Source organism: Rattus norvegicus, chromosome 5, assembly GCF_021556685.1.
Source record: "Rattus norvegicus strain SHRSP/BbbUtx chromosome 5, alternate assembly SHRSP_T2T, whole genome shotgun sequence".
In the NCBI taxonomy this organism is placed as follows: Eukaryota; Metazoa; Chordata; class Mammalia; order Rodentia; family Muridae; genus Rattus; species Rattus norvegicus.
In genome coordinates this window covers 142,967,969-142,981,823 of record NC_141538.1, presented here as the reverse complement: position 1 = coordinate 142,981,823, position 13,855 = coordinate 142,967,969, and the positions used below count along the sequence as shown (strand labels likewise).

The window sequence follows — 13,855 nt, the reverse complement described above, 5'->3', positions numbered from 1 at the left end:
TCCAGTTTTCAGTGTGTGACCTCTGGTGATGTTTTCCCCTTGTCTGGACTTTAGTATGTCTGTCAGTAAAATGCAGATGGTGGTGATTTTGTTCTTAACAAAAGTCATACTTACTCATACTAAAACACAACCTTTGTTTATTAGCAGAGGAGTCTTTAAGAAAAATGTAGTACACTCAAGCAATGGTAGGCTTGCTATTTGATACAGGTTGGCTTCTGATTCTCTGTAATTCTTAATTTTTCTGCTTTTCGCAGAAACTTGCTGGAATTACAGGTCTGAGCCACCATACCCGGCCACTGTATGGCTTAGAAAATGAAATCTAGGCTGACTTTCTTTGACAGAGGAGGAAGAGGAGGAGGCAGAGGCAGGAAGATCTCTGAGTTCTAGGCCAGTCTGATCTACATAGTGAGTTCCAGGACAGCCAGGGCGACATAAAGACCCGGTCTCAGGAAATAAACACAAACAAACAAACAAACAAACAAACAAACAGAATAGGGACAAAGCGTGAATTGGTATAGAGTGCCTGTCTAGCATGTATTGGGAAAAACAGCTTTAGAGCAAGGTCGAGTGGCTCACACCCGTGATCCAGACTTAGGGGACTGAGGTAAGAGGAAAATAAGTTCAAGTTCAGCCTGAGCTATGTGATAAGACCCTATCTCAAAACAACATATACACGCATGCACGCACGCACAGATACACGCATGGACACATACGCGTGTGAAATCCAAGGTACAGGTTTCAACATCAACACAAGAAAAGGGACTCTACTACATGCCTACTCTAGGCAGAGAAATGAAAACATTGTCCATATGCTCCTGTTATTCATAATTCACCAAAACTGCATGTAACCCAAGAGTCCATTAATTGGGATTGGAGATATGGCTCGGCAGTTAAGAGCATTCGCTGCTCTTCCGGAGGATCTGAATCCAGTTCCCAGCACGCGAGTCAGGTGGCTAACAACCACTTGCATCTCCAGGTCCAAGGAATGAGTGGGCACCCTGGTACACATGCCATCCACTCTTACATACATACACACCTAATTCATGGGTGAATGGATAAACGTGTTATCAGAGGACACTGTTCAGCAGTGAGGGAACGCTCTAAGGAACCATGAAAGCATCATACTCCATAGAGACAGAAGGGGCTGGTATAACGCTTCAGTGGCTATCTTCCAGAACACCCAGGTTTGGTTCCCAGCACTCGCATGTCACCTTACAACGATCCATGACTCCAGTTCCAGGGGACCCGTTGCCTTCTCCTGACCTCCATGGGCATCAAGCATCACATGGTGCACCATACATACACACAGGTAAAACACGCGTACACATAAAAATAAATCTTTAAGAAAAAACAAAATAAAGAGTGCATAAAACATTTAAGATGGGGCTGGAGAGATAGCTCAGTGGTTAAGAGCACTGACTGCTCTTCCAGAGGTCCTGAGTTCAATTCCCAGCAACCACATGGTGACTCACAACTATCTGTAAAGAGATCTGATGCCCTCTTCTGGTGTATCTGAAGACAACTACAGTGTACTTATATATAATAAATGAATAAACAACAACAACAAAAAACATTTAAGATGAAAGAAAGAAGGCACAGGGTGGACACGACTGTCCACTTGAGTGCCTCAGGCAAGAAGTTAAGTCTGAGACCAGCCAGAACAGCATATAGAGACTCCATCGAAAAGGATCGAAAACAATCAAAAAGTGTTTGTTCAGGCTGGAGAGATGGTTCAGCGGTTAAGAGCACGGACTGCTCTTCCAAAGACCCTAAGTTCAATTCCCAACAACCACATGTAACGACTGTAACGGGATCCGATGCCCTCTTCTGGTGTGTCTGAAGACAGTGACAGTATACTCATACACATAAAGTAATAAATCTTTTTAAAAAAAATCATGGCTTTCAGTGGTTGCACTAAAAGAAAACAAAGTGTTTGTTCAGACAAAATGCTGGGACAGGCAAATCCATGGAAAGGAAGGGAGTAGTTGTTTGTGATAAGACTCAGGCTCTTGCTTCCTCTTGTTCTCTCTCGCTCTTACCCTCTTCCCCCTTTGTCCCCTTTCTCCCTAATCCCTTCCCCCCTTCTTTCCACTTACTCATGTTCAGCCTCCGCTTTACTCTACTCTTTTCCTCTTCTATTTTTCTACTTCTCTCTTTCTCCCCTACTACCCTCTTAACTCCCCTCCCCATGCCTTCAATACACTCTATTCTATATTTAAAAAAAAGAAGAAGAGGGGTTGGGGATTTAGCTCAGTGGTAGAGCGCTTGCCTAGGAAGCGCAAGGCCCTGGGTTCGGTCCCCAGCTCCGAAAAAAAAGAACCAAAAAAAAAAAAAAAAATAAAAGAAGAAGAGACTCAGAATGTGCAGAAGGAACCCTTCCGGAGGTGGCAAGAGTTGTGCAATTCTGTCAACTTTGCACTTAAAATGAATGACCTGGTGGCATATAAATTATAACCCCAATAAGTCTCCTGTTTAGAAAGAATTGGGGACCTGGAGAGATTGACGAACACTGGTTGCTCTTCCATGGGGAAGCGGGTCTATTCCCCCCAACCATATGGCAGCTAAGAACTGATGCCCTCTGATGCCAGTTCTGATGCCCTCTTATGGCCTCCATGAGTACTTCATGCATGTCGTGTGCATCTGTACACCCAGGCAAAATAACTATACATGTAAAATAAAAATAAATCAGCCAGCAAAGACCAAGGCTAAGTGAGACCTCAAAAAAAAAAAAAAAAAAAAAAAAAAAAAAAAAAAAGAAAGAAAGAAAGAAAGAAGTGGGCTGGAGAGATGGCTCAGCGGTTAAGAGAACCCGACTGCTCTTCCAGAGGTCCTGAGTTCAATTCCCAGCAACCACATGGTGGCTCACAACCATCTGTAAAGAGATCCGATGCCTTCTTCTGGTGTATCTGAAGACAGCTACAGTGTACTTATATATAATAAATGAATAAAAAAAAAGAAATAAAGAAAAAGGGGCTGGAGAGAAGGCTCAGCAGTTAAGAGCACTGGCTGCTTTTCTAGAGGTCGTGAGTTCAATTCCCCAGGAACTACATGATGGCTTACAACCATCTGTAATGGGATCTGATGCTCTGGTCTTGTGTGTCTGAAGACAGATATGCTGTACTCATATACATTACATAAAGAAATAAAAATTGGGCTGGAGAGATGGCTCAGTGGTTAAGAGCACTGACTGCTCTTCCAGAGGTCATGAGTTCAATTCCCAGCAACCACATGGTGGCTCACAACCATCTGTAATGAGATCTGGTGCCCTCTTCTGGCCTGCAGTCACATATGCAGGCAGAATGCTGTACATAAAATAAATAAATCTTTAAAAAAATAAAAATTATTAAAAGGGATAAAAAAAAAAAGACTGGACTTGCTACTGTCCACTCAATAAGCTGGGCATCCCAGCACAACCCTGTAACCCTGGCGCCAAAGCTGGCAAATAGGAGGATAACTGGGGCTTGCTGGTTTCTAATCTAGCTAAGAAAACATAATCTCCAGGAGAGATACTACCTCAAAGGAATAAGAGGAGAGAGAGTGCAACTGATGCCCAATGCTGATTTCTGTGTGTACATGTGAACACACCATGTACACATCCACAGAGACACTCACACGCACATCTCAAACAAAAAATAAGCAGATAAGCCTTGGTGATCTGGCATAGAAAGACAACTGTTCCGTTTCATTTTGTTACTTGAGTTAAAGTGTGTCTGTGTGTGTAGGTGCCAAGGCCAGGGCCTTAAAAGGTGCTCTATCACTAAAACAATTCTCCAACCCCTTAACATTTTTTATACTCAAGATACAGTATCTTGGGCTGGAGAGATGGCTCAGCAGCTAACAGCACTGACTGCTCTTCCAGAGGTCCTGAGTTCAATTCCCAGCAACCACATGGTGGCTCATGATCATCTGCAACGGTATTTGGCACCCTCTTCTGGTGTGTTCAAAGACAGTTACAGTGTACTCATACATTAAATAATTCTAAAGAAAAAAAAAGATACAGCATCTTTTCTCCTTTTTCTTTCCTGTACATGTGGTTTTTTTTTCTTTTTCCTGTTTCTTTTTTTCTTTTTCCCTTTTCTTTTCCTATTCACTATGCAGCCAAAGATGTTCCTTCATTCCTGCCTCGCCTCAAGTGCTAGCATTATAGGCATGTGCCAAGCTTATACAAACTAACACGTTTTTCTGAATAATTTTATATTGAGATAAACGAACCCCTCCCTCCGAGGTGAGCAGATTTAAACCATGCTATTCTCCCTCAGCCTCAGGTCTGAAGCCTCCCTTGTAGCTAACTGCTATTCTGTGCTCACTCTGCACTGGGCTTTCCAATCAGTCACCAAGGCTCCCCCCGCCCCCTTCCCTTCTGGCTGCTACTGTCTCATGATCTCCTGGCCCGATGCATGAGTGTTCTGATCAGCCTGCTCATTTTACCCTGCTAATCCATTATTCAGACACGGCTAGAATGATCTTTCTCACACTGACCCTTCAATGCCCCCGCTTCCACATTTCCAAGGGCTGCTCACCAGCAGGGTGAGGTCTGTTTACATTGGCATCTGACTTTTGACCACCCCAGCTCTGCCTTCCATTTTAGTAGCTTGGCACTTCCTCCATGAAAAATTACTTGTGCTTCCCCAAACGAGCCTATGCTTTTAGGTCCCTGGGCCTTTCCCCAGTTATCTTCGAGGCTTGTAGCAAAAGTTGGGAGTGCAGGAAGCTGGGAAGGCAAGGGCATAAGAGGCAGGTCCGTGGTTGGTGGGAGAAACAGAAAATGTAAACCTACAAACGTTTTATGTTGGGTGTTCATAAAAATGTAGGGCAGTCGCTGAGATGGTTCTGCTGCAGGGTGCTTACCGTCATCTTCCTACCTGAGTTTTGAGTCGTCCTCCCCTCCCCCCAGCCCCACATGGTGGAGAGAACTGACTCCCATAGTTGTCCTCTGACCTCTCCACTTTTGCTTGGCAAACAAGGCCAGCATGAGCTACAGAATGAGCTCCAGGACAGCCAGGGCTACACAGAGAAACCATCTCAAACAATCAAACAAAAAAACCCACTACCACACACGCGCGCGCGCGCGCGCACACCACACATACACACACGCCAACTTTTTTTTTTGAGTGTGCTGGTTGGCTCACACCTTTCTGGAGGCTGAGGCAGGAGGATCAGCCTGGACTATACAATTAGACCCTACTCCTCACCCAGTAAAGGCCAGAGGTTGCCAGTATCTGGGTCTTCAGGTGATTGTCATTGCGAGCTTGGGCAGATGACTCCAGGAGTCTACCCCTCTGAGAAGGCGGGCCCAGGGTTGAGGGTGATTTCGGGAGGTACTACACTTTCACTGTTTCCTCTTGGAGTCCCTCACCCCTCCACCCCTGCGGTCTCCGCCTCCAGAGACTGCCTCAGCCACCCAGGCGCATACCTGCCGCCACAGTCCAACCGCAGAGCCAGCGGTCAGGCTTGGGCGTCCAGCAGGGGAGTGCTCCGCCCCATCGCCCCACTTCAGGGGACAGCCCTCCGGCTCACTCCCGCCCCCGCCAGTGAATCACGAGAGGCGGGGCCATGACCCATTCATGCTGGGAATCGGATCCAGATGTTCCCGCGGCGCGTGCAGCTGCATCCTTGCCTTTTTTGGCAAAAAAACGTGCGGCCCTGAGCGGATCCTGAGCCGCCCCCACTAATCCTTGGGAAGAGGGGGAAGGGGGTTGAGGGTCTGGGTCCAACTGGGGATCAGAACTCGGTGTTTCTATGTCGTGTTGAGGCAGGGCTGTTGGGGGTAGGGGAAGATCTGTACCAGACCAAGAAACCCACTGCCACTTGGCTCGGTCTGGCACCTCTCCCAATCCCTCCCTCGCTTACAGAAGAGCCCTCCACCAGTAGTGGGGAGGCTGGCCAAGCTCAAGAGGGACCGACCGGTGTGGCTGCCAGAGGGGATCCTCTTCCTGGGGAGAGAATCCCCACCCCACCCCACGGCCCGCCCACTAGGTTCACAAAAGCCTGACTCAGCCTTGGAACCTTCTTTCACCCTCTCGACAAATACACGGGGGCCTGTGTTCCCTCACACTGCTTTATTGCATTCTCTGGAAACAGGGTGAGCAACCTTCCTGCTGCCTATCTCTGGGCAACATGGAGCTGAAATGACATGGTACTCATAGGCTGAACAGCACCCTGTACCTTACAACCCTCTAACCAGGGAGCCCCTAATCTGCTATACATACGGATGCAGCCCAGAAATAGGGGTGGGATGGGGGTGAGGTCAAACCGGGGGTACAATCTACTTTTGAAGACTTCTTAGGCATCTGCAGGAAAACTAAAAATCTACCCTAGAAGTCTAGATTTAAAGAGGCCTAGGCCTCTCAGGAGTCCATATTTGGAGGGATGGGGGTGCCAGAGCCTTGATGTGGGAAGGACTCATTTCTAGAGTCCAGACTTGGAGAATGGCTTAAATCATGGGCGTTTCACAAGAGCCCAGATTTCGGCTCAGGGAGTACCAGTGGGATATGTTAGGATTGGGTGACTGAATCTTGAAGTCTCCATGAGTGGGGAACTGGGGAGGCCCATTCTAGGGAGGGGCTGGGCCCCAGAAGTGGTTCAGAAAAGGAGCCATAGTCTTGAACCCTTGGTTTGGGAAAGAGGAGAGTCAGGAGCCTGGGCTCAGGGGCCTGCTTGGCTGCAGCCCTGGCACAGAACTTGGTCTCCATCTGGTACAAAGCCTTGGCCCACCAGGGAGGTGGAGCAGCGGGCACAGGAAAAGCAGCTGTGGTGCCAATGTCGGTCTTCGAAGGACACGTACTTGCCTCCACCGAGTCCTGGAGGAAGGCTGGAGGTTAGCTCTGCAGGTCTGCGGACACTGCTGCCCCTTAGGCTCACCCAGTATCACATCCGCGCTCTTACCTGCGCCCTCGCTGCTGCTCCCACCTGTGATGGGACGCTTGCAGCTGCTGCACTTGGGTGCAAAGAGTTCTCCAAAGCAGGCCACACAGTAGGGATCATCATCCCGGGATGTGAACTGCTGCCCTGCGAGGGGCGTCTGGCACCCAGTGCAGACCAGGCACTCTCGATGCCAGGGCTGATCGCGATATGTCACTCCGCCCTGGGTCAGCGTCTGTGGGGCATCGTCCATCATCAGGGGAGTGAGGATTCCCACCCACAACAGAGCTTACCCTGAATTCACAGGCCCAGACCCCACCTTGCTGCAGCGGGCACACCGAGGAGCAAATTTGTTCTCATAGCAAGGCACGCAGTAGTGAGCACCCTTGTCAGGCACGAAGGAGCGGGAGCCTAGTGGCTGCTCACAGCCACTGCACAGAAAGCAGTGTTCATGCCACGTCTGGCCTCCATACTCCAGCTTCCGGGACCCTGGGGGAAACAGGAATCCCACTTAGACTGTGGCCCAAACAAACTCTCCGAGGTCCACTCTGCCAACTCTTCTTCCCAAGCTGTCCCCACTGCGCCTGTAACCTGTCCCCACCGCTTCTGTAACCTAGCAGAGTTTCGTCCATGCACACCAAGAGAGACTGCTACCAGGCATATTACATACACCAACTTCTCCCCCTCAAACTCACAAGATGGTACAGCACACACTAAGCACACATGTTAAACCTCCATGTCTTTTTTTTAACATACATCAAGCCCCTGTGTAAAATATATGTTGTCCTAGTACATGTTAAATAACCATTATCTACCAGAGCTCCCAGTTTAACACTTAGGCAAGATCTCATTAACCAGGCTACTCTGCCTCCACAAAGCCCAATGCCCTAGGGAATGGCAGGTTCAGTACAGCCTAAGCCTTTGCATATTCTAGGTCTATCCTTCCCCACACATGCCAAATCCCCACACACTCATCAGGCATAGAGGTCACCATACACTGTAAGCCTACAGCTTGATCTCTGCACCTAAAACTTCAAAGCAGCAAGTCTGAGAATCTCAGGCTGCCAAACATGCGTGTCTTTACACACACACTGACGCCCGTGTGTGTGAGACACGTCAGCTGTTGTGCCTATGGTGAGTCCTAAGGGGTTCCCTAGGCCTACTGGTCCGATACACTTAGCCTCCAGCTTGTCAGTTTTGGTACCTGCCAAGTTGTCATGTGTAGAGAGAGCCAGGTGTGCTATTCCCTGTGTGCAATAAGCTCTCAAGAACATACATGTTCCACACATGTTCCAGGATGTTCACATTCACGTACACATCCAGCATGTGTAGGTCTCTGCTCACATCAACCCCCACGCATGTATGAGACAGGTAGACGAAAAGACCTTACTCAGATAGCAATTCCCAAAGCTGGGTAGAGGCCCTGGGACATACCGGGCATGACGGTCTCCCCACAGGCAGAGCACTGGGAAGAGAAGGCTGTACAGTAGCACTCATTACAGAGAAGCTCACTGTCCTGACAGGTGAAGGGCTCATCGGCGAGGGAGCGCTGGCAGCGGCAGCAGCGGAAGCAGCCCTCGTGGAAGTGGCGATCCTCATAAAACAGTTCCTTGGGGGGGGGGGGAGACAAAGCGGGGGCGGGTTTATCTTTGGCCCTCTCCCATCCGTCTTCCCGGACTCTCACCCATTTGGTCCGGTCCTTACCCTTGAATCGTGGCCGATGAGCTGCTGGCACTCGGCACAGGTGTTGGCGAAGGTGTTGTCGTAGCAGGGAACACAGTAGGGGCCGCTGTCTGTCTGGATGTATTTGCGGCCGTACAAGGACTCATTGCATTTTGCACAGTCAAATGCTTCACTCATGGTGGCGGTGCCCAGTGAGCCCTGTTAGGAAGATGGACAGAGTTTACCTAGAAGGACTGTAGCATAGTCCTGGATTAAAACAAAACAAAACAAAACAAAAAACCTCCTTGCATTCAAAGAAGAAAGGGGGCATAGGAGATGCTAGATGCAGGTGGAGATGGGGGAGGACCGCTCTGGGGACCCAGTGCGCTCAGTGTATGCTCAAATCTTCCATGTTTATTTCTGTATTTGACTGTGAGAATAGGAAGGGGTCAGGAAAAAAAATCAGGAAGCAGAAGTTTTCTTATCTAGGCCCTGGCTGATCTGGGGGGAGGGGGCTTTTCCTGGGTCAGTGACTCATTTCCTGCCCTAGCCTGAGGTTTGCTTCCACTCTCTGGACTGTCCCTAGGGTGCCAAAGGCCAGGACAGAGGCCGCCAACCCTACTGCATATAGACAACACTCTCACCTCCTGACTCCCAGGATAGGAATCATAGGGGCTAATTATCTAGACTCCCGGTCTGGGGGAGTTTTAGGTGGAATGAGCTGTTTTGTGTGCTTTCCCCCACCCCAACTCCCTACCGATGCAGATGCAGGAAATCGTGGACTGCTAGAGAGATGCTTGTCTGATGAATGGTGCACGTCGGTGTGAGAAGTTGGGCCTCCCCTCCCAGGGGAATCAGCCAAGCAGCAAAAACTTGAGAGGTTCCGCTTAGGTTCAGGCAGGAAGGAAACCCTGCAAGCTGGACAGCCAGACTTCCCCAGCTGGACCTCATCCTCATCCCTACCACCTCTGCTGTGTCTCTGGTCACACCAGCCCGGGCAGTCTTGGCTGTGACATCTGCTGCAGCTGTGGCAGCACGGAGGGCCAGATGTCAGCCTTTTGCCAACCAGAGGGAGAAAAAAGGGAAAAAACGAGATGCCCAGGGAGGCGGAAGGAAATGGAGACACACAGATAGGGCAGTGTCTTGCTTCTCCTGCCAGGTGCCCGTTCTAGCCCTGCAAAGTCCCCTGCATCTGGACAAGCTGCCTCTGCCTACCTTCCCTGGGTTCCCAGGGTTTGAGGCCAGAGTAGTGAAAGCTGAGAAGGTGGGAGCCCCTGGAGCCCCAGTGGGGTCCCTTCTTAACAGGGAGTAAGACAAGGGGAGTCCTAAGTGCTGTTGCTGCAGACACCCAGCCCCCCACCAAACCTCAGACACTTTCCATTTTCTCAGGAACAAAGCATGTTTGTGGGATGAGGTCACCCACACAGCTGCCTCTGGAACAGGAGCATGAAGGATGGGGGGGGCAGGGAAATGGGGTTCCCGGTCTCTTCTGCTGGCCAATTCCAGTCTCCCTGGCCCCAAAGTCAGAGTTCCCCTGCTCCACCCTGCTCCATTATGAAGCAAGCTTTCAAAGGGCTGGACAGTGAGGAAGATCCCCCAGGACCCACAGGAAGTCGGGATGGTGTCATTGTCGCACAGGAGACTGGAGGAAGTTAAAGGGGGGTGCGCAAAGGATCCTACCAACCCCCTTCTCCATAGCTGCCCTGGCTTAAGATGAAGGAAAGGCATTCCCCGCCCTCCCAAAACACACACACACACACACACACACACACACACACACACACCCCTCAGCAAGTACAGTAAATTCTCACCAAACACCTTGGTCTGCCTTGCCTTAGAGTTCAGACTTCAGGCAACAACAGATGTCCCAAGCCTTGAAGGGCCCACCTCTTTGTGGCTTATGAATTTGAACTTTCCCTTCCACAAGGTGGGAGAACACCTGGTTCACAACCAAAGCAGGACACACCAAAGCTTTGGACAGACCAAAGCTGAAGTCTTCAAAGGGGAGAGTCCTCAGGTAGGGGTTATGCTAAAGGATGAAGAGAACCTCCTCTTCCCTCTCCTTCTCTCCCCCCACCGTCATTCAGGTCTTGGTCTCCTCTGGCCCAGCCTCTGAGGATCGCCTGGGCTGTTAGCCACAACAGCAAATACAGGTGGTCTGTGGCCGTGAGTCCACTTGGGAGCCCTTCCTTCCGGGCTTGGCGGCAGCAGCTACCTTCCCAGGTCCAGGCTAGCCCTGGATCCACCCCCTCAGAGCCAGTCACCACAATGAGATGAGGCACCCCAAATAGGGCATGGGTGTGCCTTCTGCTTCCTTCCCAGAATCTCCCAATCCCTTAATCTATGTCTCTAATGAGGACAGAGTGAAGGGCACCACCAAGGCCCACTTGTCTTTTCCCCAGTCCCCCCCACCCCACCCCCATCCCTGGCAAGGCTGGAGGACTAGAAAGGTGAGCTGGGAGATGGTCTGTATTCCTGGTAGCAGGTAGGGGGTGGGAGAGTGAGGGGGGTGAGGAGGTGAAGGGGGTGGAGGAGTAGGGGGTTAGGAGGGGGGTAGATTAGAGGAGACAGTGGGTCTTCCAGATGACCCCAATCTGCTATTTCCACTAACACACATATCTCCATGCCTGACTGAACACACACACACACACACACACACACACACACACACACACCAGTGAACTTCCGAGAGCAGAGTGGCAGCATATCTTTCTGTACGGTGTCCAGTGTATAACAGCTTGCTTGGGTCACAAAATATAAACCCGACTTGAAATCCTGTGACCTTGGGTACACAGTTTACATGCCCCGAGACTGTCCATCTAGTTAAATGAGATACTATTACCTCCCTCTCCTAAGACAGCTGTTGAGCTTAAATGTGACAATCCCCAGAACAGTGTCTGGCCAGTCATAAGTCTGTAGCCTTATGTAAGTAAACGGTAGTCACTTGTATTTTTACTACAAGCCCCTCAACTCCTACTGGGGTCAGACGGTGGGTCTCAGGCAGGCCTGAAGCGGGAATTGGCCTGGGATGTGACCTCAGGAGTCTCAGGGAACCACTGAGACCAGTCAGCAGGACACAGGAGGAGGGGGAACTTTAAAGACCTTACAGGTGGGTAGTTCCCGGGGGCACACACTTTGCTCGATGTCTTGTTATTTACACAATACATACCCCACGGTCACTACAAGCCGCACACCAAAAGGCAGGACAGAGTGTATAGCTCGTTTAGAGCTCAGCACAAGACACTAGGGGCAGGCTAGGGGCATGACCGAGACTGTTCAGCAATTGGAGCACAAGTGACCTATCCCTTAGTGGAGAGCTCTGCCTGGAAATGCTATGATAGTGGTGGAAGGGGCAGTCATGGGGGGAGGGGAGGACGGGGCTGGCTCTCCTCCCCAGCTGTCAACCTGCCATTGGAAGACACCCAGAAGTCTTTCCAATCACCCATGCCAACTGCTCAACCCTTTGGTATACCCCCCTTCCCCGCCTCCCGCTCCCCCACATATCCCAAGTCCACGAGGACCCTGGCCAGACCCCACAGCTGTGACTCAGACTTAGAGAAGACCCCTCCCCCTTGACAAGAGACTTAGGGGAGAAATTAGAGCCCCCTCTAACCCTCCCTCTCCCTGTCCCCCAACCAGGCACCAATCCCAAACTCTCCACCGCCCCTCTTGCCCACAGGGCCTGGAAGTCAAGCAGTTTAGGGAGAAGGGGATAAGGGAGCGGATCCAGCAGCTGCTCTGAGGACAGGAGAGGAACATTTCATTCACCCCAGAGTCCCCTAGGGCTGAGGCAGAGCGTCCAAGATTTGAGTTTAAAAATAAGTTGGCGCTGTCTTAGAGGCTGTACGGGGCTCTCTTTCTTCAGCTCAGCGTTACAGCCTCAGGTCCTCTGCCTCCTGGGGGATGGGCTGGCTAAGACTCAATTTCCCCCTAGCTTTGCCTCCACCCTTTCAGGCCTGGGGCAGCTGTCAGTGAATACACTAGGTGTCTCTCCTCAGTGAACTCTAGCCTCCACTCCATACCTCTCGGTACCCTTGGGCTGCTGTCTTTGTGTTGGGGTGAAGGTGTTCCTGTATCTCTGAAACTGTGTCCTAGTGGGGCCTCCACTCTGAGGATCTCTGTCCCTGTGCATCCAAGTCTTGGTCTCTCAGCGTCTCAGTGTCTCTCACCTGAGAGTCTCTTTAGGCCTCAGGGAGGCAGATTTAGCCATAGTCTAACAAGCTCCAGCCTCGGGGCCTTCCAAGGCCCTGGGAAGGGCGCTAGCAATGAGTTCCCTGGGGTCATACATTTTGCTTCTTAAATTGCTCCACAGAACCCGGGTCCCCGGCAGCGCCTCGAGAAGTTACCCGGCCATTCTCAGCCACCATTGGTGTGGTCCGGGTAGCCTCCTGGGGCGCGCGCCCTTCCCTGTTCTACCAGACTCCTTAAAAGCCTCAGTTTCTCCAACCCCGCTACCTCTAAAGCTTTTCTAGTTCAAACTTGGTCCCAATCCCCTGCAACTCGGGCGGTCCCTGCCCGACCGGGAGGCGCGGAGCGGTGGGGTCCGTGCAGGCGCGCGGGATCCCGTGTTCGAGATGCCCCAGCAGAGGACAGGGGTGGGGGCCCGGGCGCCAACCCTGGTCCGAACGCAGCGCGGAAACAGGGGCTGGAAGCTGGGTGGGTGGGGGGACTCTCACCTCGAAGCGGGCGCGGGAGCTTGGGCGCGAGCGGCGTGGGTGGGGCGGGAGCCGATCTCCCGGCGGCTCCTACCTGCGGGCCGGGCCGAGGGGGCCGAGAGAGCCGCGGCGAGGTAGCCTGCTGCGACAGACTGTGTGGGCGAGTGGGCGCGCGGCCCTAAGCCTCCGAGGAAGTGAGCCGGCCCGCCCCGCCCGGACCCCGCCCCCGGGCCCCCAACCCGCCCGCGGGGGCAAGACCCCGCCCCCTCCTGCCTGCCGCGAGCCCAGCCCAGGCGAATCTGGCGCTCTGACCTTCTCGACCACTCCTTGCTCGCCCCCTGCAGCCTGACCCGCCCTCTACGCCCCTTCGACCCCGGGGGATTTCTGGAAGCGATCCCAGGCCAGGGATACGGGGCTTCCAGGACTTAGCTAGAGTCCATCTGGGGACCAGACCCCCTCCTCTTTTCCCTCTAGCTCATCCCCAGATGTTACACTAAACCTTAGCTTGGGAAGAGGCCTTAATCCAGCCTGCTGGAGGCGTGGTTTTGATTCTGACTTACCAGTGGAGATCAAGGGTTTGTGTTTGTTTGTTTTTTTGTTTTTTTTTGTTTTTTCTAAAAACTTGGGTTAAAGAGAGAGAGCCTCTATCCTCCTCAATTTCAAAGGATTTTTATTCT

At 51.5% G+C, this 13,855-nt stretch overlaps 1 protein-coding gene across 2 annotated transcripts; it reads right to left on the bottom strand.

Annotated features, from left to right (window-relative positions):
* Positions 1-6,044: 6,044 nt before the first annotated feature.
* Fhl3 (four and a half LIM domains 3) lies at positions 6,045-13,344 on the bottom strand. 2 transcript variants are annotated; one of them, XM_087549288.1, is made up of 6 exons: positions 13,273-13,344; positions 8,566-8,742; positions 8,296-8,470; positions 7,181-7,350; positions 6,886-7,096; positions 6,045-6,800 (listed from the first exon to the last, which is right to left on the bottom strand). In XM_087549288.1, the coding sequence occupies exons 2-6, from the start codon at positions 8,719-8,721 to the stop codon at positions 6,646-6,648; spliced, it is 867 nt and encodes a 288-aa protein (XP_087405414.1). In that variant the 5' UTR covers positions 8,722-8,742; positions 13,273-13,344; the 3' UTR covers positions 6,045-6,645.
* Between the last annotated feature and the right edge of the window lie 511 nt (positions 13,345-13,855).

Coding starts and splice junctions, on each gene's coding strand:
- Fhl3 (XM_087549288.1), bottom strand. CDS start 8,721: ATGAGTGAAGCATTTGACTGTGCAAAATGCAATGAGTCCTTGTACGGC. Junction 7,351..8,295: donor TGGGGAGACCGTCATGCCCG/GTATGTCCCAGG, acceptor TGTTTCCCCCAG/GGTCCCGGAAGCTGGAGTAT. Junction 6,801..6,885: donor GAGCAGCAGCGAGGGCGCAG/GTAAGAGCGCGG, acceptor GCCTTCCTCCAG/GACTCGGTGGAGGCAAGTAC.